The sequence below is a fragment of the Lampris incognitus genome, chromosome 1, assembly GCF_029633865.1.
Source record: "Lampris incognitus isolate fLamInc1 chromosome 1, fLamInc1.hap2, whole genome shotgun sequence".
Taxonomy (NCBI): Eukaryota; Metazoa; Chordata; class Actinopteri; order Lampriformes; family Lampridae; genus Lampris; species Lampris incognitus.
The window spans coordinates 131,042,122-131,066,771 of record NC_079211.1 but is presented as its reverse complement, the minus strand read 5'-3'; the positions used below and the strand labels follow the sequence as shown (position 1 = coordinate 131,066,771).

The 24,650-nt window shown below is 47.0% G+C and overlaps 1 protein-coding gene across 1 annotated transcript in view; it reads right to left on the bottom strand.

Annotated features, from left to right (window-relative positions):
• The window catches only part of LOC130117276 (citron Rho-interacting kinase), an 86,538-nt gene that overhangs the window by 45,157 nt on the left and 16,731 nt on the right, over positions 1-24,650 (bottom strand). Inside the window, exons 3-7 of the mRNA XM_056285486.1 lie at positions 13,943-14,113; positions 13,019-13,072; positions 12,633-12,686; positions 11,946-12,086; positions 10,860-10,862 (exon numbers count right to left, since the gene is read on the bottom strand). Of these exons, the coding sequence (XP_056141461.1) occupies positions 10,860-10,862; positions 11,946-12,086; positions 12,633-12,686; positions 13,019-13,072; positions 13,943-14,113 (423 nt within the window). The remainder of the gene's footprint in view (positions 1-10,859; positions 10,863-11,945; positions 12,087-12,632; positions 12,687-13,018; positions 13,073-13,942; positions 14,114-24,650) is intronic.

The following is a 24,650-nucleotide window of genomic DNA, read 5'->3' as shown; positions in this document are numbered from 1 at the left end:
CTTGCTGTTGAGTTTCAGAAAATCTTTAAAATGTAAAATAATTAAGGATTACAACTTAGTATAAATTCTTATTTTTTCTTCCTTTTGTAATGCTGATATTCCAGGTTAACTTAAGAACTGTATAGGACAGGCAACAATAAGCCTTGGCTTCAGCCTATTCCTTTTTTGGCCATTGATTGATTGAGTTTTGTTGTGTGAAATGGACTGACGTAAATGTGTACAATGATGCTTTTCTTTAATTTCTGTCTGTCGCATATGAACACAAATCCATCCATCCATCCATTATCCGAACTGCTTATCCTGCTCTCAGGATCGCGGGGATGCTGAAGCCTATCCCAGCAGTTGTTGGGCGGCAGGCGGGGAGACACCCTGGACAGGCCACCAGGCCATCACGCAGGGCCCACACACACACACACACACACACACACACACACACACACACACACACACACACACACACACACACACACACACACACACACACACACACACACATTCATCCCCAGAGACAATTTAGTATGGCTGACTCACCTGATCTACATGTCTTTGGCCTGTGGGAGGAAACCGGAGCCCCCGGAGGAAACCCATGCAGACACGGGAAGAACATGCAAACTCCAGACAGATGACAAACCGGGACGACCCCCAAGGTTGGACTACCCCGGAGCTCGAACCGAGGACCTTCTTGCTGTGAGGTGACTGCGCTAACCACTGCGCCACCGTGTTGCACATGAACACAAATGTATGACCGAAATAAATCATTCATTCATTTAAATCATTCATTCATTCATTCATTCTGGTATTGGCGAGACTGAGTCCACGAACAGGCGATTTTCCGCAAATTAAACTTACTCAGAGGACAAGACTGACTATTCCCTTTTTATCACAAAGTTTGCCACCACAAACTTGGCGTTGTCAGCAGGATCACTCATGTGGAGAAGGGCGTCTGGAACTCAGCATGGCAGGTAACAGAGAGTCTACACCCTGAAGTCCAGGAGTTCAGCTTCAACCTCCCCGTCAAAGAGGGTAGAGAAGTAGGGGCCTGACGCCTGAGAACCAGACTCACTCACCGCTGTGATCCAAAGAAGGAAAAAAAAAGGTGGTAAGCTTCTTTCTGGTAAGATCATTCAAGGAAGAATTAAGACAAGCACTGGGTGGTAGTGGAGTTGCCAGATGGCTGGGCAAGCACTGCAGAAATAGTGAGGGAGACAGCTAGGAAGGTACTTGGTGTGTCGTCAGGACAGAGGAAGGAAGACAAGGAGACTTGGTGGTGGGATGAGGAAGTACAGCAAACTATACAGAGGAAGAGGTTGGCAAAGAAGTGGGATAGTTAGAAAGATGAAGAAAGTAGACAGGAGTATAAGGAGATGCAGCGTAAAGCGAAGAGAGAGGTGGCAAAGGCAAAGGAAAAGGCGTATGGTGAGTTGTATGAGAGATTAGACACTAAAGAAGGAGAAAAGGACTTATACTGATTGGCTAGACAGAGGGACCGAGCTGGGAAGGATGTGCAGCAGGTAAGGGCGATCAAGGATACAGATGGAAATGTGCTGACAAGCGAGGAGAATGTGCTAAGAAGGTGGAAGGAGTACTTTGAGGGGCTGATGAATGAAGAAAATGAGAGCGAGAGAGAGAGAAGGTTGGATGATGTGGGGATAGTGAATCAGGAAGTGCAGTGCATTAGCAAGGAGGAAGTGAGGGCAGCTATGAAGAGGATGAAGAGTGGAAAGGCAGTTGGTCCTGATGACATACCTGTGGAGGCATGGAGATGTTTAGGAGAGATGGCAGTGGAGTTTGTAACTAGATTGTTTAACACAATCTTGGAAAGTGAGAGGATGCCTGAGGAGTGGAGAAGAAGCATACTGGTACCGATTTTCAAGAACAAGGGCGATGTGCAGAACTGTAACAACTACAGAGGTATAAAGTTGATCAGCCACAACATGACGATATGGGAAAGAGTAATAGAAGCTAGGTTAAGAAGAGAGGGTATGATTAGCAAGCAGCAGTATGGTTTCATGCCATGAAAGAGCACCACAGATGCGATGTTTGCTTTGAGAATGTTGATGGAGAAGTATAGAGAAGGCCAGAAGGAGTTACATTGTGTCTTTGTGGATTTAGAGAAAGCATATGACAGGGTGCTGAGAGAGGAGGTGTGGTATTCAATGAGGAAGTCGGGAGTTGGAGAGAGAAGTATGTAGGAGTGGTGCAGGATATGTATGAGGGAAGTGTGACAATGATAAAGTGTGCAGTTGGAATGACAGATGGGTTCAAGGTGGGATTACATCAAGGATCGGCTCTGAGCCCTTTCTTGTTTGCAATGGTGATGGACAGGTTGACGGATGAGATCATGCAGGAGACTCCATGGACTACTATGTTTGCGGATGACATTGTGATCTGTAGCGAGAGTAGGGTGCAGGTTGAGGAGAGCCTGGAGAGGTGGAGATATGCACTGGAGAGAAGAGGAATGAAGTCAGTTGGAGCAGGATGGAATACCTATGTGCGAATGAAAGGGAGGAGAGTGGAATGGTGAGGATGCAAGGAGTAGAGGTGACGAAGGTGTATGAGTTTAAATACTTGGGGTCAACTGTCCAAAGTAACGGGGAGTGCAGAAGAGAAGTGAAGAGGAGACTGCAGGCAGGGGCTGATCACCACTAGTGAATCGAACAACCACTTAAGAGAAAAAACAAAAGTGAGGAATAATAAGATGAGGATTAACAAGCAGCAGTGAAAAGAAGAAAAAAAGACTCCTCACCAAGAAGCAGGAGTGTGAAAAAACAAAAAACAAAAAACAGAATCCTCACCAAGGAGGAGTGTGGAAAAGAGACAATGTCTACCAGACAGTCAAAAGATGAGGCATCAACCAACCCAAGCCCACGACCACCCGCTTATCCAAATTATATTTTTATGAAAAGGAATTACGGTGAACGATCAGTGAGCCGAGCTCAAATGTGGATAGAGTGTGGATTCCCAGAAAAGGGATCAATCAGTTTAAACCAAATACGGCTGTTAAGGGAAAGATTAGACAGAAAGGAAAAAGCAGATAAGGAAACACAAGATAGATTGAGAGGATCAAAGAAAAAGAAATTTATCCCATTCAAATTTGATCGGGAATCATTATCCTGTTGGGAAAGAGAAGCTGAATGTAGGGAAAGACAGAGACAGGCATGGACCACTAATCCAGTCTCTCAGTGTGCGAAAATAGGTGATCCTGATCTGGACTCAGCCTCGCCAAGGTGACGCCCTCAGAACAACCCCCCCCCCCCCCATGGAAGACAACCCACCAGCAGCGAAATGTTCACCACCGCCATATAACCTTGACAGAATATACTACCCAGTCCTACACCTGCCTCAGCCAACACCTGTCCCGGCACCACCACTCACTAACCCATCCACAAACCCATTCACCTCACCCCCAAAGCCAAGCACAGGCAGGAGGGAGGAGAAGAGGATGAGGACGAGGGGGTCTTGGCAGAGGTCTGGGGAGAGGAAGAACATATGGTGATCAATGCTACTATTGCAGACAAAGAGGACACTGGGCGAGAGACTGTCCAAACAGAGAAGAGCAACAGCCCGATGTCTACGCAGTACCAGAGGCATCAGACTGATTGACAGGCGGGTGCGAAGTGGTGACAGGGTCGAGGAAAGAGACAGAGAGCCTTGCCGACGGCCACCAAGACTGGATGCCTGAAAATCAGCCTACACATCACGTTGGTAAGACCATCCATCCATCCATTATCTAAACCACTTATCTTGCTCTCAGGGTCACGTGATGCTGGAGCTTATACGAGCAGTCACTGGGCAGCAGGCGGGTAGACACCCTGGACAGACGGCCAGTCCATCACAGGGCCGACACACACACACAGACACCTAGGGACAATTTAGTATGGCCGATTCACCTGACCTACATGTCTTTGGAGTGTGGGAGGAAACCAGAGCACCCGGAGGAAACCCATGCAGACACAGGGAGAATATGCAAACTCCACACAGAGGACGACCCGGGATGACCCCCCGAGGTTGGATTACCCCGGGGCTCGAACCCAAGACCTTCTTGCTGTGAGGCGACCACGCTAACCACTGTGCCACCGTGCCGCCGCGATGGTAAGACCCTAAACCAAATTTAATTTGAGGTAATGAATGCTATAAACTATTTGAAAAAGAAGGTTGTGAGTGATAATGTAATTCTCACATATGAAATGTATAAAGGGAAAAGTTACATGGCTTTACCAATGATAACTCTGACAGTGGGGGGAGATATGGTAGAAAAGCTGGTAGATTAGGGGGCAACCATCTCTTGTATTACAGGAAAAAGCGTTAAAGAAAAAAAAAAACAGGGCGTCCGGGCAGCATAGCGGTCTATTCCATTGCCTACCGACACAGGGATTAGTGGGTCAAATCCCCGTGTTACCTCGTGCTTGATCAAGCATCTCTACAGACACAATTGGCCCTGTCTGTGGGTGGGAAGCCGGATGTGGGTATGTTTCCTGGTCACTGCACTAGCGCCTCCTCTGGTCAGTGCCTGTTCAGGGGGGAGGGGGAACTTGGGGGGAAAGTGTGATCCTCCCATGTGCTACGTCCCCCTGGTCTCACAATCAGGTGAAAAGAAGCAGCTGGCGACTCCCCATTTATTGGAGGAAGCGTGTGGTAGTCTGCAACCCTTCCCGGATTGGCAGAGGGGGTGGAGCAACGACCGGGACGGCTCGGAAGAGTGGGGTAATTGGCCAAGTACAACTGGGGAGAAAAGGGGAAAAATCCACAAAAAAAAGCTTAGCAGAAGATACGCTAAGACAGTTGGGGCGGGGGAAATCCCTATGGTGGAATCATACACGGTTCCCCTAACGTGTTCTCGCAGAAACTCGAGTCTCAAACACTCATTTCTCCTCTACAGCCACTGTCTGATAAATTTAATGGGGCGCGATCGGAAGTGTATCCTGAATGTAGGATTGGTCTCCACAGACAAGGGCGTAGTGGTCTACCCGGAACAATATAACATACAGCCTGTGAAATGCAATCTGGAACACCACTATACTGTTATGAATGGCAATTATTACCACATGCTACTGCTTCCTGCAAAGAAGAATTGCTTGCTGCCGCTTCCTGCAGTGAAGAATTGCTTGCTATGATGCACAACCGTAAACGAAAGACAGACACGCCTGAGCGAACATAATACATGAAAGCTGACGAATTACATTGCACAGCTTACATGTCCGTAGGAACAGATGAAAAGTTTGAACAGAAAAGGTACAGAGAACAGGGAAAGAAGGAGAGTCTAAGACTAGAATGTGTATATCTGACTGACAGACAGGCAGCAGCAGCAGCCCTAAGTCTGACAACAGAACAGAAAGCATGGGCTCAAATAAGACATGAGAGACTGGGCTGACACCTGCGTGGTGTGTCAGCGCTCTAAAGTGCACTGCCATACCAGAGTCCCCCTGGCACAGTTCCCGATGCCTGAAAGGAGGTTTGACCATGTAAACATGGATCTAGTGGGCCCCCTGCGCCCCTCCCATGGTTTTACTTACCTCCTGTCCATCATGATGAGGAGGCATCATGAAGCCATCCCACTGTCATCGACGATGTCCACTGACGTAGCGCGGGCGTTCATCGGGACTTGGGTCACCCAGGCATTCATTGGGACCTGGGTCGCCCGGTTCAGCATCCCATCTGACCTGTCCTTAGACCGGGGATCACAGTTTGCGTCTGAACTCTGTAACCCAGCCGCAGAGAGCATAGGGGTGAAGCTCCACCCACCACCGCGTACCACCCACAGGCCAATCAGTTGTGCGAGCAGTTTCATCGCTCTATGAAGGCCGGTCTTCGGGCCAGCCTCAAGGATAGCAGCTGGGTCGACAGGCCCCCGTGGGTCATGCTGGGCATCAGGACTGCCCCTAAGGAGGACCTCCAGTCCTCATCTGCTGAACTGGTTTATGGACCGCCGCTGCGGGTCCCAGAGGATTTCATCCCCAACACCACGGCTCCAAGGTCTGCAGCCCATCAATGGACCACGCTCCTGGATAATGCCAGCGCTTTCACACTGGTCCCCACTTCGCAACACGGCCTCCCACAGTCTCACATCCCTGCAAGTGTGCAGTCAGCGGAATATGTTTTCATCCGCCACGATGCCCAACATGGATCCCTGCAGCCTCAACAGGCCATTCTGCGTCCTGGAGACCAGGAACAAGCGCTTTGTTGTGGAAGTTGGCAACAAGCCAGATCACATTTCAGTGGATCGCCTCAAACCGGCTCACCTGGACTTGCATTGACCTGTTGGACTTGCCCAGCCCCCACAGCGGGGGTGCCCTCCTACCCTGCCCCCCCCAACAAGGCCCCTAAGGTTCCTCCACACCCCATCCTACCCCCACGCTGCCGCAGGGTCCCTAAGGCCCCTCCTGTGGGCACCCTGACCTCTGCACCTGTTCGGCGAAGCCGTTGTGGCCGGGACATCTGCCCCCCTCCACGCTGACTTGGATGTATGTAGCAGACTCGAATTGGTTCTGGTCACTTTAAGAAAGTGTTTCCGGGGTGACAGTGTGAGCTACGACTATGATTGGTTGGAGCGGCACCATGTTGCTCGGGCTGTTTGTACAAAGAAATAAAAGACACACACGTTCCTGTAGTCAATGAGAGAAATTGTCTGTCCCTACTTTCCTGAAATTTGTACAAGACAAACAAACAAACAAAGCAACCTGGAGGACAGAAGAGGTCAGTGATCAAAATCAGATAGATTTTGTTAAGGATTAGTTATGTCATGCCAAAAAAGTGTTAATTGCAAAACTAAGAACATTTTATACTTTCTTCAATAAAAATGTTAACTAATTTCTTTAGTCTGGCAAAAAGCATCAGCTCCTATTCGTAGTTATCCAATTGTTCGGACGTCAGCAGGGGAGGAGGGCTGACTTACTGGACCTCTGGCAATTTTAGTTGAATAGCCCTGTTGTAGACCATTCCAGTTCCTTGTTTTCAACATTATCACATTATTACATTATCGTTGTTTGATAATGTGCGATAAATTCTTTAGAGACGATCACTAGGCAAGACCATATTTATTCAGCTTTCTGTTGTTCTGTAGACAAAGTTATTATCCAAAACTATAACATTTTTGGAAAATAAAAGCAGATGCCTTCGCTCTTCAAAATGCAACTGTCCACTGGTGCATTATGGCATGCACAGTAAAAGGTTTATAGAGCATGCAATATCTTCATGAAGAAAAGATAACAAACAACCAAAGCAAGACTGTGATGTGTTATAACCACAGATCTTCCTCAGGGTGTGCAAAAACCTGCCTTTTTCCAAGAGAAAATTTGGCTTCATACAGCAGGAAAAATTGAAAAGTGAAATTCATTCTAACAATCAGGCTTTTCACATGTTGCTTTACAAAGCAACAAAGGTCATAAATAGAGACACAAACAAGAGAGAACAAACAAAACAAAATATAAGAACAAAGACCAGCTCTTGTTTGTGTGCACCATTATACAGTGTGTGTTTATGTGTGTGTGTGTGTGTGTGTGTTTGCTTGCGTGCATGTGTGTATGTGTTGTAACGATTTCATCAGTCCCCTTTTTCAAAGCATTTCTACAAGACTAGACTGTCTGCTAGAGTGACAGTGTGTGTGTATGTATGTGTGTGTGTGTGTGTGTGTGTGTGTGTGTGTGTGTACAGAAGTGGGGTAGTATTTTATGTGGCCTTGAGTATATGAGAGCATAACTGCATGTGATAATTGGAGACTACAATGAATGTTGGATGCACTTGAGCACACGTGCTAAACTCAAGGCCCACGGGCCAAATCCGGCCCCTCGCACATTTTGATCCGGCTCGCACACCAATTTACATTCGCAATAAATTTTGGCCCGCCTAGTTGTAGCTGTGGTCTGCACTGTGATGCACGCCCTGTATGCATGCAGCAAACAGCTGATCACGTATATGTATGACGCAGTGAAAGCCTTTCGAACAAAACTGCTTTTGTCGGAGAACCAAATGCAGCAGGGAAATAATGTTCACTTTCTGACCTCTCAGTCAGTAGCAAACATCACTGCTTTCCTAAGAGAGAGATGCATGGAAACACTGAAGACACTCAGAACAGAATTCAGCAGGAGATTTGCCGACTTTGAGACTCAGAAATTCAGGTTTGAGCTTTGTACAAATCCATTTGCAGTTGATGTGGACAAGCGCTCCAGAGCACTTGAAACTAGAACTGATAGAGTTACAGTGCAACGGTACACTGAAGGGACGTTTGACTCTGTTGGGGCAGGCGAGTTAGCACCACCATTCATCCCAAATGTGATGCCACAGCTCCACCTTTGTGTCCTGAGCATGTCTGGGAGCACATATTTGTGTGAGCAAATGTTCTTTGTGATGAGGATCAACAAATCCTCTCACAGATCCCGCCTCATGGACAAACAACTTGCCTCCATTCTGAAAGTGGCTACAGCTCAGGACGTTAAGCCAAGAACTGATGGACTTGCATCAAAGAAAAGATGTCACGTGGCTGGAAATAGGCCAATCTATATGGCTAAATAGCATGCCGACACTGATGCGTCATATTTAGATCTGTGACAATAGGCTGCATGTGAATTTTGCTTGACTGCAAAGTTTATTTGTAATTTTTAGGGTTTTATGTGCAGCCGATTGCATGCCAGAAGGCTTGGCTGTATGGGACATGTAAACTACATGATGGAAGATCTCTTTACTTTTATTTTTCATTAAATGTCCCACATAACCATTGAATTGTCATATTCAGGTATGGAACAGTTTCTGTGAGACTTGTCGAAATATGGTCAAGAAAAAAATTAAAGATTCATTATTTTGCTTTTACATCAGGACACATTTTGTTTTATTAAATGCCCCACACGACCATTGAGTTGTCATTTTCAGGCCTGTGAAACAGGTTGTTGTGAGTTGCCTGTATGGTCGCCTACTGGTAAAAATGAAATCAGAACACATTGTTTTGCTTGACTAAATGCTATGATGGCTAAGCAAATTTTTTTGTTGACCTTTTAGGGCTTTATGTGCACCAAATTGTATGTGAGAAGGCTATATGGGACCTGCAACATTATAATCAAATGTATTTTATTTTTTCACTTAAATAAAAGCATGTCAATAAACTATATATATATATCTGACCTTCTCCTGGATCGCCACCTTGCCGTGGTGGAGAAGCTTGCATGTACCAATGAGCCCAGGAGTTATGCTGTCTGGAGCTTGGCTCCTGGTAGGGTCACCCAAGGCAGATTGGTCAAGGGGCAGGTTCCAGATGAAACGCGATCCAACAAAGACCTCAACAGCGGAACTGGCAGAAGATACCTTCAGGTCACAACGGCAGTGAAGGCGGATGAAGGCTGCAACAGAGGGTGGTCCCCAATCATCTTGGTTGTCCATGCTATTGGACTCTGCCCCCCCCCTGTCAAGGACCATGTGGTGGCTGCAGGTGCATCAGCCACTTCACGTAAAAAGCGGTCATGTGCAGGCATCCTACCATTTTGCGGCTCCAGGATCAGCCTCTACACCCACCTGAGGACCCAGAGCGAGGACGGTCATACTCAACCCCGAGTGACCGCCGATGATGACGATGATGATGATATAGCTGGCCCTTGATGTGATTCTCATTTTCCAGTGTGGCCCTTAGTGAAATTGAGTTTGACACCCCTACACTTGAGTCTCTCCATTTCTCCAGTGGATAATACAACTCTGATGAAGCCAATGGCATGGCAGTCTTCAGGTTTTGCCCCATTACTGTTTTACAATAGCACAACACTTGCACAAACTTACCAGACAGCAAAAAATGTCCTGCAGTGTTCACAATATGCTACAGTCCTCATGTGGGAAGGGGATGTGGGTCATTGAGGACCTCTGTCATTCTAACAAGGTAAATAAAGCATGTTATTGGGGAGAGGATAAACATACAGCAAAGGAGCCATTAGAGACACTAGGAGAAAGAGGAAGAGCAGGTGTCATCAATTAATCAATTACCGCCTGCCTCTAATATATAAGCAGCTCACTTGGAGGTGTTATCCAGCATGGGACAGAGAAAACCGAGGCAGTTGAGAGGCGTTTTAGTTAATATTTAATTTAGGTTGTTATCATGCTAATTGCTATGGTCCATAATTACACCTTATTGCTGTACTTGGGTGTTTCACTCCTTGAAGATGCAGTCTCTGCAGGTTATATTTTATGTACTTGTGACTATCTTAGATAGTGCCATCGAAGCAAAATATAAATTTAAACATGTTTGCTACCAAATTAGTTTTTGTTCATAAGCTGACATTTTGTGTGTGTGTGTGTTTTTTTAAATCAATTGGTGGAAATGTAAAAAAAAAGAAAGAAAGAAAGCTTTTTCCTGTCTCCTCAGGTTGAAGCTATTTGGATGTGGGACAAAAGTTGTCAAGACTAGAGGGAAAATTGCTGCTAATTGGCCCTCTGGAGCAGGTTTAAGCTTTTCTGTGGGCCATATCCACAGGCTCCTGAGGAAGGGCGACTTTGCCGAGCGTGTTGGCATTGGTGCTGCTGGTTTCCTGGCTCCCATCTCTGTGCAGAGCTTCTAGAACTGGCTGGAAATGCTAGCTGGGAAATGGTGCATAGCCCCACAGCACATCCTCTTGGCAGGCAGGAATGAGTGATGACAAGCTCAACAAGCTCCTTGCAGGGGTTTCCATCTCTGTAGGAGGGGCTTCAAGCCAAGCTTCTGCCCCTGCCGAAGAAGATGGTTAAAGGAGGATGCCAGTGGTAGAGGCAAAGATGATCAGTCTCAAGAGTTTTAAATGTTTTGTTTTTGTTTTTTTGTGTGTGCAGATGAACATGCACTTTTGTTTCCATCATTGCTTTTTGTGTTGTGTAATTTTGCCACTGTCTGGTTACAAGATTCTCTGTGGCACTTGCTCTTGAGTGGAGTGTAGTCACCTGATTTGAATTGGTGACAGAACTTAGATGCTCATAACCTAGAAAATGAAGGCTAATGGGTTTTTTTCTTTTTCTCTGGAAATAAAACTCTTCAATTGAGATTATCCTAAGGGCTGGTTGAGCTGTCCCTTTACCTGTAGGCTCACTGCTGCCTTTGTGTCCATGCTGAGTGTTGAAAGCTGTCAGTTTCGGCCAGAGACACAACAATCACAATGAATTCTAGTTCTGTATTTTCACCTTCGTCACAGGCAAAACTCATGGATTGTTTACAATCCATGAGTTTTGTTGTTCTTAGCTACTTTGCCAAGCTCCTCCAACATGGAGTGCAGAGATTTTCTGATCTCTAACTCTTCTTTGACAGCATTATTTACTCCTCAGTGGCATTTTCGGTCTTGATCATCCTTGTCAAGCTACACTTTCTCCTTTCAATATGGTTCTCAAAATTGAGTCCACACTTGCAAACATCCATCCATCCATGATCTGAACCACTTATTCTGCTCTCAGGGATGCTGGAGCCTATTCCAGCAGTCACTGGGCGGCAGGTGGGGAGACACCCTGGACAGGCCACCAGACCATCACACAGGGCTGACATACACACACACCCACACACACATTCATACCTAGGGGCAATTTAGTATGGCCGATTCACCTGACCTACGTGTCTTTGGACTGTGGGGGGAAACCAGAGCCCCTGGAGGAAACCCACGCAGACACGGGGAGAACATGCAAACTCCACACAGAGGATGACCCCCAAGATTGGACTACCCTGGGGCTCAAACCCAGGACCTTCTTGCTGTGAGGCGACCGTGCTAACCACTGCACCACTGTGCCGCCCTACATGCAAACATATAAACGACAAACTGGAAGTGAATGTGAATTGCCTAAAGATAAAAAAGTGACTATTATATGCACATGTAAGTAGACACTGCCACAAAAGTACATCAAAAACAAAGCTGAAAACTAAACTGCACTCCAATCTTTGGTATTGTAACTGAGTTTGGTAACCCCGTAGAAGCTGATATGGAAGAAGTGTGTGCATGCTGTCCTGTGTGTGTGTGTACCTCTGTCTCGCGCAGGCGTCTACGCAGGCTGTCACTCGAGTCCTCCTTGTGCTGCAGTCTCTCCAGATCTCGCTCCATGCGCTCCTTGGCCACCCTGATACTCTGAAGGAGATCTGTAGCCTCCACACTGGCCTTTACAGCCTGAATCAAATCAAACAATACACTATTAACAATGTGATATCCTTATTCCAGTTGTAGTTGGTAACGGTATTTGAAATGGCCCGTCCATACACCAGCTTCACGGAGCACTGCCTTGGCATTCTGTCTGAATAGTGAGTGCAAAGTTAAACCTAGCCCAAACGCAGAGCCAGTCAGCCTTGAATATCTAAGGGGGCAAACTTCTATCTTATTTCCAAAATAGATTTAATTTTTAAATATTCATCTCTAGGGAAAGACGCTTTGGATGAAATCATTTCCTCTGAGGTATTTTTTGTTGCTCATAATTAAGCAGAACCTCAGAAACTCTGGCTTTAAAAGAGAGATTAATTGTTCGTGGGCCATAGCTCAACATCTGCTTGACATGAGAGATTTTGTAATAACCAAGAGGGAGAAGACAGGAGGAAGAGAGAGAAAATAGGAGATTTTATGCATTCAACTAAGAGCACAGGGGCGTTGTTACACATATTGTACATGACAGCATACATTAACATGAATTATTCATTTAGTTTCTCAGCAAATATAGTCTACCTTGGTGAGTTTGTCTTGGAGGTCCTGAATCTTCACCTGCTGCTCAGCATTGGTCTGAAAAAATAAAAATTATGTAACAGTTTGGATAGGGACAGATTGATGTTTCTGCCTTTCTTCACATTTTAACATCAACCAACTCATGGGAGTTGTTTTTTATTCTTTTTTTTCCTCAATGTATTTTTTATCACGCTGTATTTGAGAGTTGAGATAAATGTATGGTTGTTGGATGTATAACATGTGTCTGTCTTCGTTGACTGTACATATTTCCATCTCAATAATAGATCTGAATCTGATTTCACAACTTTCAAGAGTGTATACAGATTCACTTTCTTTGCCTGCTCCCCTCTACAGCCACTTCAGTAATGATCCAATTTTCAGTGGACTACCTTCTCCAGCTTGCCGATGAGCTCCTCCATTTCAACTTTTCCTTGCTCTTTGGCCTGTGAAAGTATGGGATAAAATGTGACCCCGTTACCAAAAGAGTGTGCACTCTATTAGGGCTGAACGATATTGAAAAAAATCATTAAGATAAAGATAAGATAAAAGGATCATTAAGGTAAGATTAAGATGAAAAAACATTAAGATATATTTATTTGCAATATGTATGGCATATAAATATATATACACACACACACACACACATATATATATATATATATATATATATATATACACACATATGGAAAATAACTTGTTTTGAAGCATGAGTTAAATATTTTGGGTGCGTTATGACCTTTTGCAGGCGAACTATAGTGTTGTGCTATACCATGTAAGCTGTTTTGACAAATGCACCTAGAGCTTTAAGAATGTTGACACTACTTCAAGAAATTAACAAAACCAAAGGAGAAAAACCTGTAAAGAATGAAGAGGAGCTACATAATTTCACCAAATTTATTCAGCTTCTAACTTCCAAGGCTCAATTTGCAAAGGATTTATCACTCTAGCAACGATGAGGGGGATTTTTGAGGGGGGAATAAGGCAGTTGAGCAAGAAGTCACTCAGTCAGACTAAATCATATTACTTGTCAGATGCTCTAGAGCAGATGTTGCTATATTTCCTTTTCTATTAAGCAATAAGGGTTTTCACCTAGCATGACTGATGGGGCCAATATGCCTTACATTGCATCCTTTGCAATGTGACTATTGCACATGTGCATGTTGCGATGTCAATTCTGAAACAATACTGTTCAGCCCTACGCTCTACATACAGTATGATAGTATACAGAAACAAATAAATACAGTATTTATACAGCCAGGTGCACAGTCAATCACGACTACTGGTGAGATAACAGATTTAGCAACGGTGCAGACCTTCTGCATCCTCTGTTGGTAGTCTGCAGCCTTCCTCTTTAGCTCCTCACTGGTCTGCCGAGACTCCTTCAGCTCGGCCTCGTAGAGGTCGCTACGGCGACGGGCAGCAGACAAGTCCTCCTCCAGCTGCCGAATGGAAACACGCATCTCCTCTAGTTGAGCATGGTACTCCTGCACATAGATCACAGGAAAGCCACATGAGAGAGGAGCGGAGGAGATGGAGATGGGAACAGAAGAGGTGCAGAAGGCATGATAAACCTGATAAGGATGAGGAGAAAAATTAAATATCCAGAAAAGAAGGAATGTGTCATAATTGTCCGAAGTCTGGACATTTGAGGTTGGGGTCCGAAGGACAGAGGAAGCTCAATATTAATCTAAGTCTAGCCAGGCTGATGATGTAAAGAGTCATGAAACGGAGAGAGGGATAGTGAAAGAAAAGAACCGATCAGAGTCATTTAGCCTCCTTGTCTGTTAATGAATAATTAGTCATGGCTAACAGCCCTCACTTCCAGAGTCTTCTGGCCCATCTATCAGGCTAATAAAAAGAAGCATCCCTCCTGTGCCCTGGGAGAGTGATGATTGGCTGACAATATGACATGACAGCCGAGGTAGACAGCACCAGCAGTGGTGGAAACAGGATTAGAGAAGTACACTGAATCAGAATGCCTTTAACTTTGGTTTAGTGTACTCAGGCAAGATGAGGAGCACTTGTCTGAAACATTACGAAAGAGAACGTGTGCATGTAAAACAGTACTAAAGTACTTAGGTATGCCCCAAGCAAAATCACTATAATATCAGTATGTCGCACCCCAAATAGCAAATCTCACTTTGCTCACTACTCACTGGAAAAAAAAAAAAAACCTTATTCATGTAGAAGTTGAAACACATACTGGAAAAAAAATCGTAAAAAAATAAAGAGTTTTAAAAGTATTCAACAAGGTTGCATTACCCACAAAGTTCAGGTGTGGTGCCCCACAAATAACACAGTCCCTCACCTCTGAAAACTCCAGCTATGACTAGTGGCCCTGGATCCCATCTCAGAAGTACTTTTTCTCCTGCACATCTATTGCTTATGTTTAAAAGGACTAAACATTAATAGTTAGATGGACAGACAGACAGACTGACTGAATGACAGACAGATAGATAGACAGATAGACAGACAGGTAGATAGATAGCTGTGGCATAGGCAGAAATCACAGTGTGGGGGTGTCTGGGTAGTGTGGCGGTCTATTCCGTTGCCTACCAACACGGGGGTCGTCGGATCGAATCCCTGTGTTACCTCCGGCTTGGTGTCTCTACAGACACAATTGGCCGTGTCTGTGGGTGGGAAGCCAGATGTAGATGTGTGTCCTGGTCGCTGCACAAGTGCCTCCTCTGGTCGGTCGGGGTACCTTTTCGGGGGGGAGGGAATAGCGTGATCCTCCCACGCGCTACGTCCCCCTAGTAAAACTCCTCACTGTCAGGTGAAAAGAAGCGGCTGGCGACTCCACATGTATCGGAGGAGGCATGTGGTAGTCTGCAGCCCTCCCCGGATCGGCAGAGGGTGTGGAGCAGCGACCGGGACGGCTCAGAAGAGTGGGGTATCTGGCCGAATACAATTGGGGAGAAAAAAGGGGGGGGGGAATCCAAAGAAGAAGGAGAAGAAGAAGAAGAAGAAGAAATCACAGTGTCGGTGGGCACAGAGAAAATCAGGTGGGCCTAGCCCGTCCAAGACCAATCATGCTTAGGTTCTGATAGGTTCTGAAACGAATATGTTAACCAAAATAGGCCATTAGAACTATACTTGCCTGAATGTACCACAGTTTAACCATACAAGGCTTATACATCATCAGCGGTAATGTTACAGGCACCAAGACAAACATTAATAGCATCACATAGCCTGGCACGGCGGCCACATATTCACACACACACACACACACACACACACACACACACACACACACACACACAGCTGACAGACGCAACACCATCATTAATAAAGTGTATGGATAGAGGTACACACAGGGCCGCTGACTCTGGAGAAACACCAGGTCAGTTGTCCTGGGCTCTGGTTAAAGAAAGGGTCAAACCCCGACGGCTCCCGCAGCTGCCACCGCTCCGTCAGCCCTCGGAGCGCACAACACCGGACGCCATATAGCACTGCTGGAGCAGGGGGACCCACCCAGACTAGAAAAGAGGCTTACATACACACCACCTATGTTTGAGCTGTTTAAGGTCCCAGTCAGTGGCGGCTGGCCAGTACAGGGCACTGGGGCACCACTGCCCCCTTCAAATATCAAGAGATGAAAATCTACTTAAACATGTTAAATATAATTTAGTAGTAGTAATGCAAATAAATATTAAATAAAAGTATTTTTCAGTCTGTGTGTGCCTGTCAGCAGCCATTAAATACTGGTTCCAAATGGTATTTGGTTGATTTCTGTCTGAATACATATACTTCCTGGGTGAGGGGCGCCGGCCAAATGATACCTTATGTAAGCGCTCAAACCTTTGGTGAGCAGGTGACCTGAAGCTGCTGTCTAATTGGTTTCTTCAGATTTTCCATGGGGCGCACTTCTGTGCGCCCCGGACACTCCCACTTTTATTGGCAGCGAATTGGTATTGTTTTAACAATACAATTCTCGTGGCTGTCAGTGATATTCCACCCACCACGACGCCTCGTCTCGACTGTCAATCATCCACCGTCTACGAACCCTGATAAAATCTATAGGCTACATTGTCCTTAATAACTCTGTGACTGTGTGGACATTAAAGCAGCTGTCAGGTGTGCTGTGCCAAGGTAAATTGCGCCCCCTCAAAAAATTTCAGCACCAGCCGCCACTGGTCCCAGTATGTATTTTTCCACGGATAACTTCAAAGTATTGTAACCGGTTATTTTCTCGCCCGGTGCGGGATTCGATACGAGGTGTACTGTACCACAAGGCGACATCACTAACCGCTCGGCTAAAGGGTCAGACCCATTAGCTAGGGGATAACGTGTCTTATTAGTAGTTTACAGTATTAAAGTTGGGATTTGGGAATAATATTATGTCTCCAATACGACTGAATTTTGGTGTTGGGGCTACCCTTTCAATTAGCCTGTATTTGGATTAAAAGGCCTTGTGTGTGCGTTATGGCCAGTCAGCGACCTGTGTGCAGTTGGGACCGGGGTGGCTTTGGAGGTCATCTTGTCCCGGGCCCGAGCAGCACGCACACGCACACGCACACGCACACGCACACGCACACACACACACACACAGAGTTTTGTGCATGAACGTGTTTTGTTTTTGGTGAACGGTGAACTGAACCTATTCCCGTTTGCAACTAATGAACGTGAACATCGTGCACTCCCACAAACGATGTTCACGCGCTGTGTTTTACGGCACCCGGCATGCCGGCATGGCTCGTGCAACTGGCAATTCAGACGCATCTACCGGTACTGCTGAAATTCATATGAATATTTGAAGGAGTTACATGAACAAATCAGTACAGATTTCAACAGAAAAAAAATCAAATTTTTATGCAAATTGTGCCCCCCGGGTCTGAAAAAAAGTCAGAATGTCAGCCACATCAGCAACGAATTTGAAACAGCAAGTTGAAGCGTCCGACCATCGGAGCAGCTCATTAAAAAAAAAACGACAGAAATTAACGACAGTTCGTTTTTTGGGGGGACTGTGAACTTAGTTAACTTAACACAAGAAGCTCACTAATGCAAGACACAAGTACGCCATCCGCCTCATCTGTAAAGATGAGCAAGCCATGAGGGCAGATTCCATGGCTAAGAAGCTGCTAAGAAATGATCCTGCTAATTTCTGGAAAGAAGTGAGAGCTCTCAACAACTATAAAACATCTCTACCATGCACTGTTGATGGTATCTCCGGGGCAGACAATATTGCTGAGTTATGGTGACAGCATTATAGTACCTTATTCAACTGTGTCCAAAGTGATATGTATAAGGTGGGCAATATTGAGAGTGATGATTCAATGGTGATGATGTCACACGAGGTGTACCAAGCTACAAACAAGCTCTCTGTTAACAAGGCAAGTGGCTTAGATCATATTACTGCTGAACACCTTAAATATGCCAGTCTGACGATAGCTCCTCTCTGTAATATTTGCTAGTAATATTTGATTTGCTAATGTCCCTTACGGCTTTCCGTAGCGCCACAACAAAGTCACGTGATGTACGTAACAACGTCAGTCGGAATCCGGTCGATGAATAAACACCCAGCACGAGAGAAGTCGTCCTTGCTTTATTAATGTTATAAGTTAACATAGCCAGAGGGCACAGATCATTACATGGTGTCAGAGTAGCGGAGTTTAAATACCCAATATGGATTCGTACGGCGTTCCAACTCCACGGATGGACTGGGAATCGGCGAACTTACCTGAAGCATGGAGACGATTTCGACAAACAACGGAGCTAATGTTCACGGGCCCCCTGCGCGGGAAGAATGAAGAGGAGAAATGCAGCTACCTCCTGCTCTGGATAGGGGAAAAAGGGCGCGATGTGCACAACACTTGGACACTCAGCGGAGAACAAGCCAAGAAGCTAGAAACGTACTACGATAAGTACACTGAGTACATCACCCCCAAAGCAAACCCGATTTATGCCAGATATAAATTTCATGAAAAGATGCAGGGAGAGAGTGAATCCTTCGAACGATTTGTAACTGAGCTAAAGCTCCTAGTCAAAGACTGTGGCTACCCAAATGCCGACGAGATGGTCAGGGACCGCATCGTGTTTGCCACCAACTCACCCAGAGTGAGAGAAAAGCTACTTAGCCAGGGAGCTGAGCTAACGCTAGAAAAGGCCATAGATGTAGCCCGCTCACACGAGCTAGCAAAGCAACAGCTAACGTTTATGGGCCAGGGCAGCACACATGAAACGGTGCACGCAATAGGCAGAAAGACTTACAAACCGAACGCACCCAAAGCAGCTAACGCTAACTTCAGACAAAGTGAGGGTAACGTTAGCACCGCCGCTAGGGCGTGTAGCTATTGTGGAGGGCTACACGGCGCTAAAGCCACTTGCCCAGCTAAGGGTAAACAATGCATTAAATGCAAGAAGCTCAATCATTTTGCTAAAGTATGCAAGTCTAGCTCCCAGGGACAGACAAAGTACTACCGCGGCACAGTACATGCCGTCGGAGAGAACCCAGAAGAGTACACCACTGACAGAGAACAGGAAGAACTGTACTTCGACAACATTACAGTGGAGAGCACCGCTGTGGGAGAACAGACAGAGCTGTACATAGACTGCATCTCAATAGAGAACAACGGAAAAAGCAACGAGCAGGCTTACGTAGAGGTTGGAATTGGCACACCTCCACAGAAGGTAAAGTTTAAACTAGACACTGGGGCACAGGCCAATACTATTCCCACCAACCTGTTCCAGGCGCTGTTCAAAAATGTGACACTGAAACCAGCAATACACAGACTCACTGAATATGGAGGAGGCGCGCTGAGCGTGAAAGGCACATGCAAACTCAAATGTAAGTACAGAGACAATGCAATGATGCTGGACTTTTACGTCATTGACACAAACGCCCCACCAGTCATGGCAATGAAAACATGCCGTGACCTAAACTTGGTAAAAATAGTGATGGCTGTGAGCGAGGAAAACAATGTCACATCACAGAGCATAATGGATGAGTATGCAGATGTTTTCCAAGGAATAGGAGAGTTCCCAGGCGAGTGCACCTTCCGCGTCACACCAGATGCAACGCCGGTCGTCTGCCCGCCACGCAGAATCCCCATCGCCCTACGCAGCAAACTGAGGGACGAGCTTGACAGCATGGAGAAAGGCGGCATAATCTGTAAGGTAACAGAACCCACAGAATGGGTGAACGCACTCGTCATTGTTGAGAAGCCAAAGACAGGCAAACTTAGAGTGTGTTTAGACCCCAGAGCTCTTAACAAAGTGATACAACGACCTCACTACCCCCTCCCCACGCTGGAGGACGCCACCACAAAGCTTGCTGGAGCTGAGTACTTTAGCGTGTTAGACGCGCGGTCAGGCTATTGGGCCATCAAACTGAGCACTGAATCCTCAATGTTGACGACATTTAACACAGTGTTTGGCAGGTATCGTTTCCTCAGACTGCCATTCGGAATCGTGTCCGCTCAAGACGAGTTCCAGAGACGCGTGGATGAAACATATGAAGGATTGGACGGTGTGACGGCCATAGTGGACGATATACTAGTGTTCGGCAAGACTAAAGAGGAACATGACCAGCGTCTCAGAGCGATGCTGAAGCGCACAAGGGAGCGAGGGGTGAGGCTCAACCCCGACAAGTGTCACATATGCGTGTCCGAGGTAAGCTACTTCGGCCACACGCTCTCACACGAAGGCATCAAACCAGACCCACACAAGGTGAAGGCGGTCAAGGACATGCAACCCCCACAGAACAAAGCAGAGCTGGAGACAGTCCTCGGCATGATCAACTACCTCGCCAGATTTGCTCCACACCTCTCACAGATAAACTCACCCCTCAGACAGCTTCTGAAACAGGACAGTGAGTTTGTGTGGGATGCAGTCCACGACAAGGCGTTCCAAGAGATGAAGAATCTCATTACACAGCACCCAGGTCCAGTACTCTCATATTTCGACCCGCAGAAAGAGCTGCGACTCCAAGTGGATGCATCCAAAAGTGGCCTTGGGGCTGTCATGCTCCAAGATGGCAAACCAATTGCCTATGCGTCCAAGTCACTCAACAGCACTGAAGAAAACTACGCACAGATAGAGAAGGAGCTCTACGCTGTGGTCTTCGGCTGCAAGAGGTTCCACGAGTACATGTATGGACGAAAAGTGATTGTGGAGTCAGACCACAAGCCTCTGGAGGCAATACTAAAAAAGCCACTGGCAGCAGCACCACCCCGGCTGCAACGGATGATCCTGGCGCTCCAAAAATACGACATCCAAATCATCCACCGCCCCGGTAAGGACATACCGGTGGCCGACACACTGTCACGCAAGTCAATAGAACACCACGACAGTGACCTACAGGAAGGGATGGAGGCCCAAGTGCACACAGTCCTCAGCAACATCCCTGTGAGCGACACAAGACTCACAGAAATCAAGCAGGAAACAGCGCAAGATCCACAGCTCACCGCACTCAGACGAGCCACACTCACTGGCTGGCCAGACACAAAGAAAAAGTGCCCGCCCAGCATCCAGGAATACTGGAACCACAGAGCAGAAATCTCAGAAATGGACGGTATCCTGTTCAAAGGTGAGAGAATCATTGTCCCCCAAAAGCTTCGCAAGGACATGATACAGCGCATCCATGCCGGCCACCTTGGCGTGGAAAAAAGCAAATGCCGAGCAAGAGACTTACTGTTCTGGCCTGGCATGGGGAAACAGATCGAGGATGCGGTAGCAGACTGCAGCATATGCCAAGAACGGCGCAGCGCAAATGCAAAGGAACCAATGATGTCACACGCCATACCCGAGCGGCCGTGGCAAGTGATAGGCACAGACCTATTCACATGGAACTCACAGGACTTCATAGTCACTGTGGACTACTACTCCAGATTCTTCGAGCTAGAAAGACTTTACAGCTGCACCTCATCTGCCGTCATCATGAAGCTGAAAGCAGCAATGGCTCGACACGGAATCCCCGAGACTATCATCAGCGACAACGGTCCGTGCTACAGCTCTGGTGAGTTCCGCAACTTCTCACAGACATGGGGTTTCTCACACACCACCACAAGCCCCCACTACCCACAGAGCAACGGCCTCTCCGAGAAGACTGTCCAGACAGCCAAACGCATCCTGGACAAAGCCAAAGCTGAGAACAAAGACCCCTACATGAGCTTACTGGAGTATCGCAACACACCGGTGGACAACCTGAAATCACCGGCACAGCTACTGATGAGTCGGAGGCTGCGGTCCATTCTCCCATCAACAGCAAAACACCTGCAGCCACAGATCGCCAGTCAGGAGGATGTTCACAAAAGGAGAGAGGTATGTCAACAGCGCCAGCAGGCATACTACAACCGAACAGCCAAACCTCTGCCCCACCTGCCCGCAGGCACACCAATCCGCTTCCGGCAGGAGGATGGATACTGGAGACCTGCAACTGTGGAAAGACCAGCGAACACAGACAGGAGCTACCACATCCAAACCAAAGAAGGTCAGATCTACCAACGCAACCGTCAACACCTGCGACAAAGCAGAGTGAACACTCACACTACGCACACACACACTTCACAGCAGACTGTTACCAGCGCTAACAACAACACACAAGCCCATCAGCAAGAGCATGCTGAACCTCCAGACACGAACAATCAGCGACAACCAGACACACAGCCTGGTTACACCACGAGGTCAGGTCGCACGATCAAACCAAGACAAATCCTTGACTTATGAATGTAAAAAAAAGAGAATTTTACACCAACCTGTACTATACCTGCTATGTTTTGAAAAGAAATATTTACAGCGTTCACTTACCTTGTGTACCTACCTGCTGTTTGCAGTTACCAGTAATGAAATGAAAAAAAAAAAAGATGAAATGTTATTACGGTGTCACATTTAGACAGTGAAGGAAATGTTTTACACTACTTTGTTGCAGTCCAGTTATATAAGAGTTCCACTTTCATATTCTTTCTTATTAAGATTGTATTCGCTTATAAACGTGCTCAACGTGGTCTGTATCTCTGCAGAGAAAGCAGCACTTTTCAGAAAAAGGGAGATGTAATATTTGCTAGTAATATTTGATTTGCTAATGTCCCTTACGGCTTTCCGTAGCGCCACAACAAAGTCACGTGATGTACGTAACAACGTCAGTCGGAATCCGGTCGATGAATAAACACCCAGCACGAGAGAAGTCGTCCTTGCTTTATTAATGTTATAAGTTAACATAGCCAGAGGGCACAGATCATTACACTCTCCTTGCTATCTGTTTTACTGGCTTTATGGTCCATGGCTTGTTACCAGACTCAGTGTTGTCTGTACTGTTAGCGCCAGTCATTAAGGACAAAGCAGGTAAAGTATGCAGCCTAGATAACTACAGGCCTATAGCTCTAGCCAGCATACTGTCAAAAGTCCTAGAAAGAATATTGCTTGATAGAGTGCATGAGTTTATCAACTCCACGGATAACCAGTTTGGTTTTAAAGCTAAACATGGCACTGACTTATGTATATATTGTGGTGACCCACATCTATATATCGAGAGACATTCACCTAAGAGGACGGTGTACCTTTAAGGGAAGAGGCGAGGGGTCAGATAATGCACTTCCGCTTCCGGTTCACAGTCAGTTCAGTGTCGTTGTCGAACGTATGACATGCAAAGTTGGAGCTAGTAAACTACCTCGACTACGTCTACTCTCACGTCTCCTGTCTCGTTGTTTACTAACTCCACATTGGTGACCCCGACGTGATCGAACTACTAATACGAGTCTGACAACGACGACGCCGGTGCTAACAACATGGCTATTGCTAACGCTAGCATTTACACCGCTACTGTGAAGCTACCCGACTTTTGGCAGCATAATCCACGGCCGTGGTTTCAACATGTGGAAGCCCAGTTCCAGCTGAGAGGGATAACGCAGGATGCAACGCAGTACTTCTACGTAGTGGCGGCGTTAGACGCATCGACAACGGCGCGAGCAATGACGCTGTTGGAAGCTCCGCCAGCTGCTGGCAAGTACGATGCTATAAAGACATTCCTCCTGAAACTATTTGAACTGTCGGAGCTGGAGAAGGCAGACCGTTTACTGCCCCCGAATGGCCTCGGCGACGGCAAACCGTCTGAGTTAATGGAAAAAATGCTGTCTGTGCTGGGATCGGCTGATCCGGCCTTTCTTTTCACACACATTTTTCTGAGGCAGCTCCCCGCACCTGTACGCACAGCACTGGCCAGTTCTCCTCTCGCCGCCTCCAAGGACTACCGTTCTCTGGCTGCTGAAGCAGACCGGGTTTTCCTGGCCAACCGGCAACAGTTTGTGCATGCCCTGCTACCCCACCAGACCACCCCACCACCACCTGTGTACGACTATATGGACACCGCGGCTGCGGTGACAGCCCGCCGCCAACCTGACGACGGGCTCTGTTATTACCATGCCAGGTTTGGGGCAAAAGCAAAACAGTGTCGCAAACCCTGCAATTACAGGGTTCAGGGAAACGCCAAGGCCGGCGCTCGTTAACGGCTATGGGCGCCGGCCGTGACTGCAAGCTGTTGTTCATCAGAGACTCCTTGTCGGGCCGACGGCTGCTGGTTGACTCTGGCGCTCAACGCAGCATACTACCAGCACAAGCTGTGGACACGATGACCGACAGTCACGGCCCCCAGATGGACGCCGCCAACGGCACGTCCATTCGGACGTACGGTATCAGACATGTGGACGTGTGTTTTGGCGGCCGACGTTTCGGCTGGGACTTTGTGATGGCTGCTGTATCCACCCCGCTCCTAGGTGCGGATTTCCTCTGTGCTTTCAACCTGCTGGTGGATGTTAAAAACTGTCGCGTGATTGATGCCGTCTCTTTTGCGTCATACCCCTGCACGCTTGGGGGCGCTGGAGCGCTGTGCCTCGCTAACACACTCTCCACCGGGGATCCATACCAACGCCTGCTCGCAAATTTCCCCGAGCTCACCACACCCACCTTCTCCTCGGCGGTGGCCAAGCACGGCGTGGAACATCATATCACCACAGTGGGCCCCCCAGTTTACGCCCGGGCCCGACGCCTCGACTCGGCCAAGCTCGCAATAGCCAGGGAGGAGTTTTC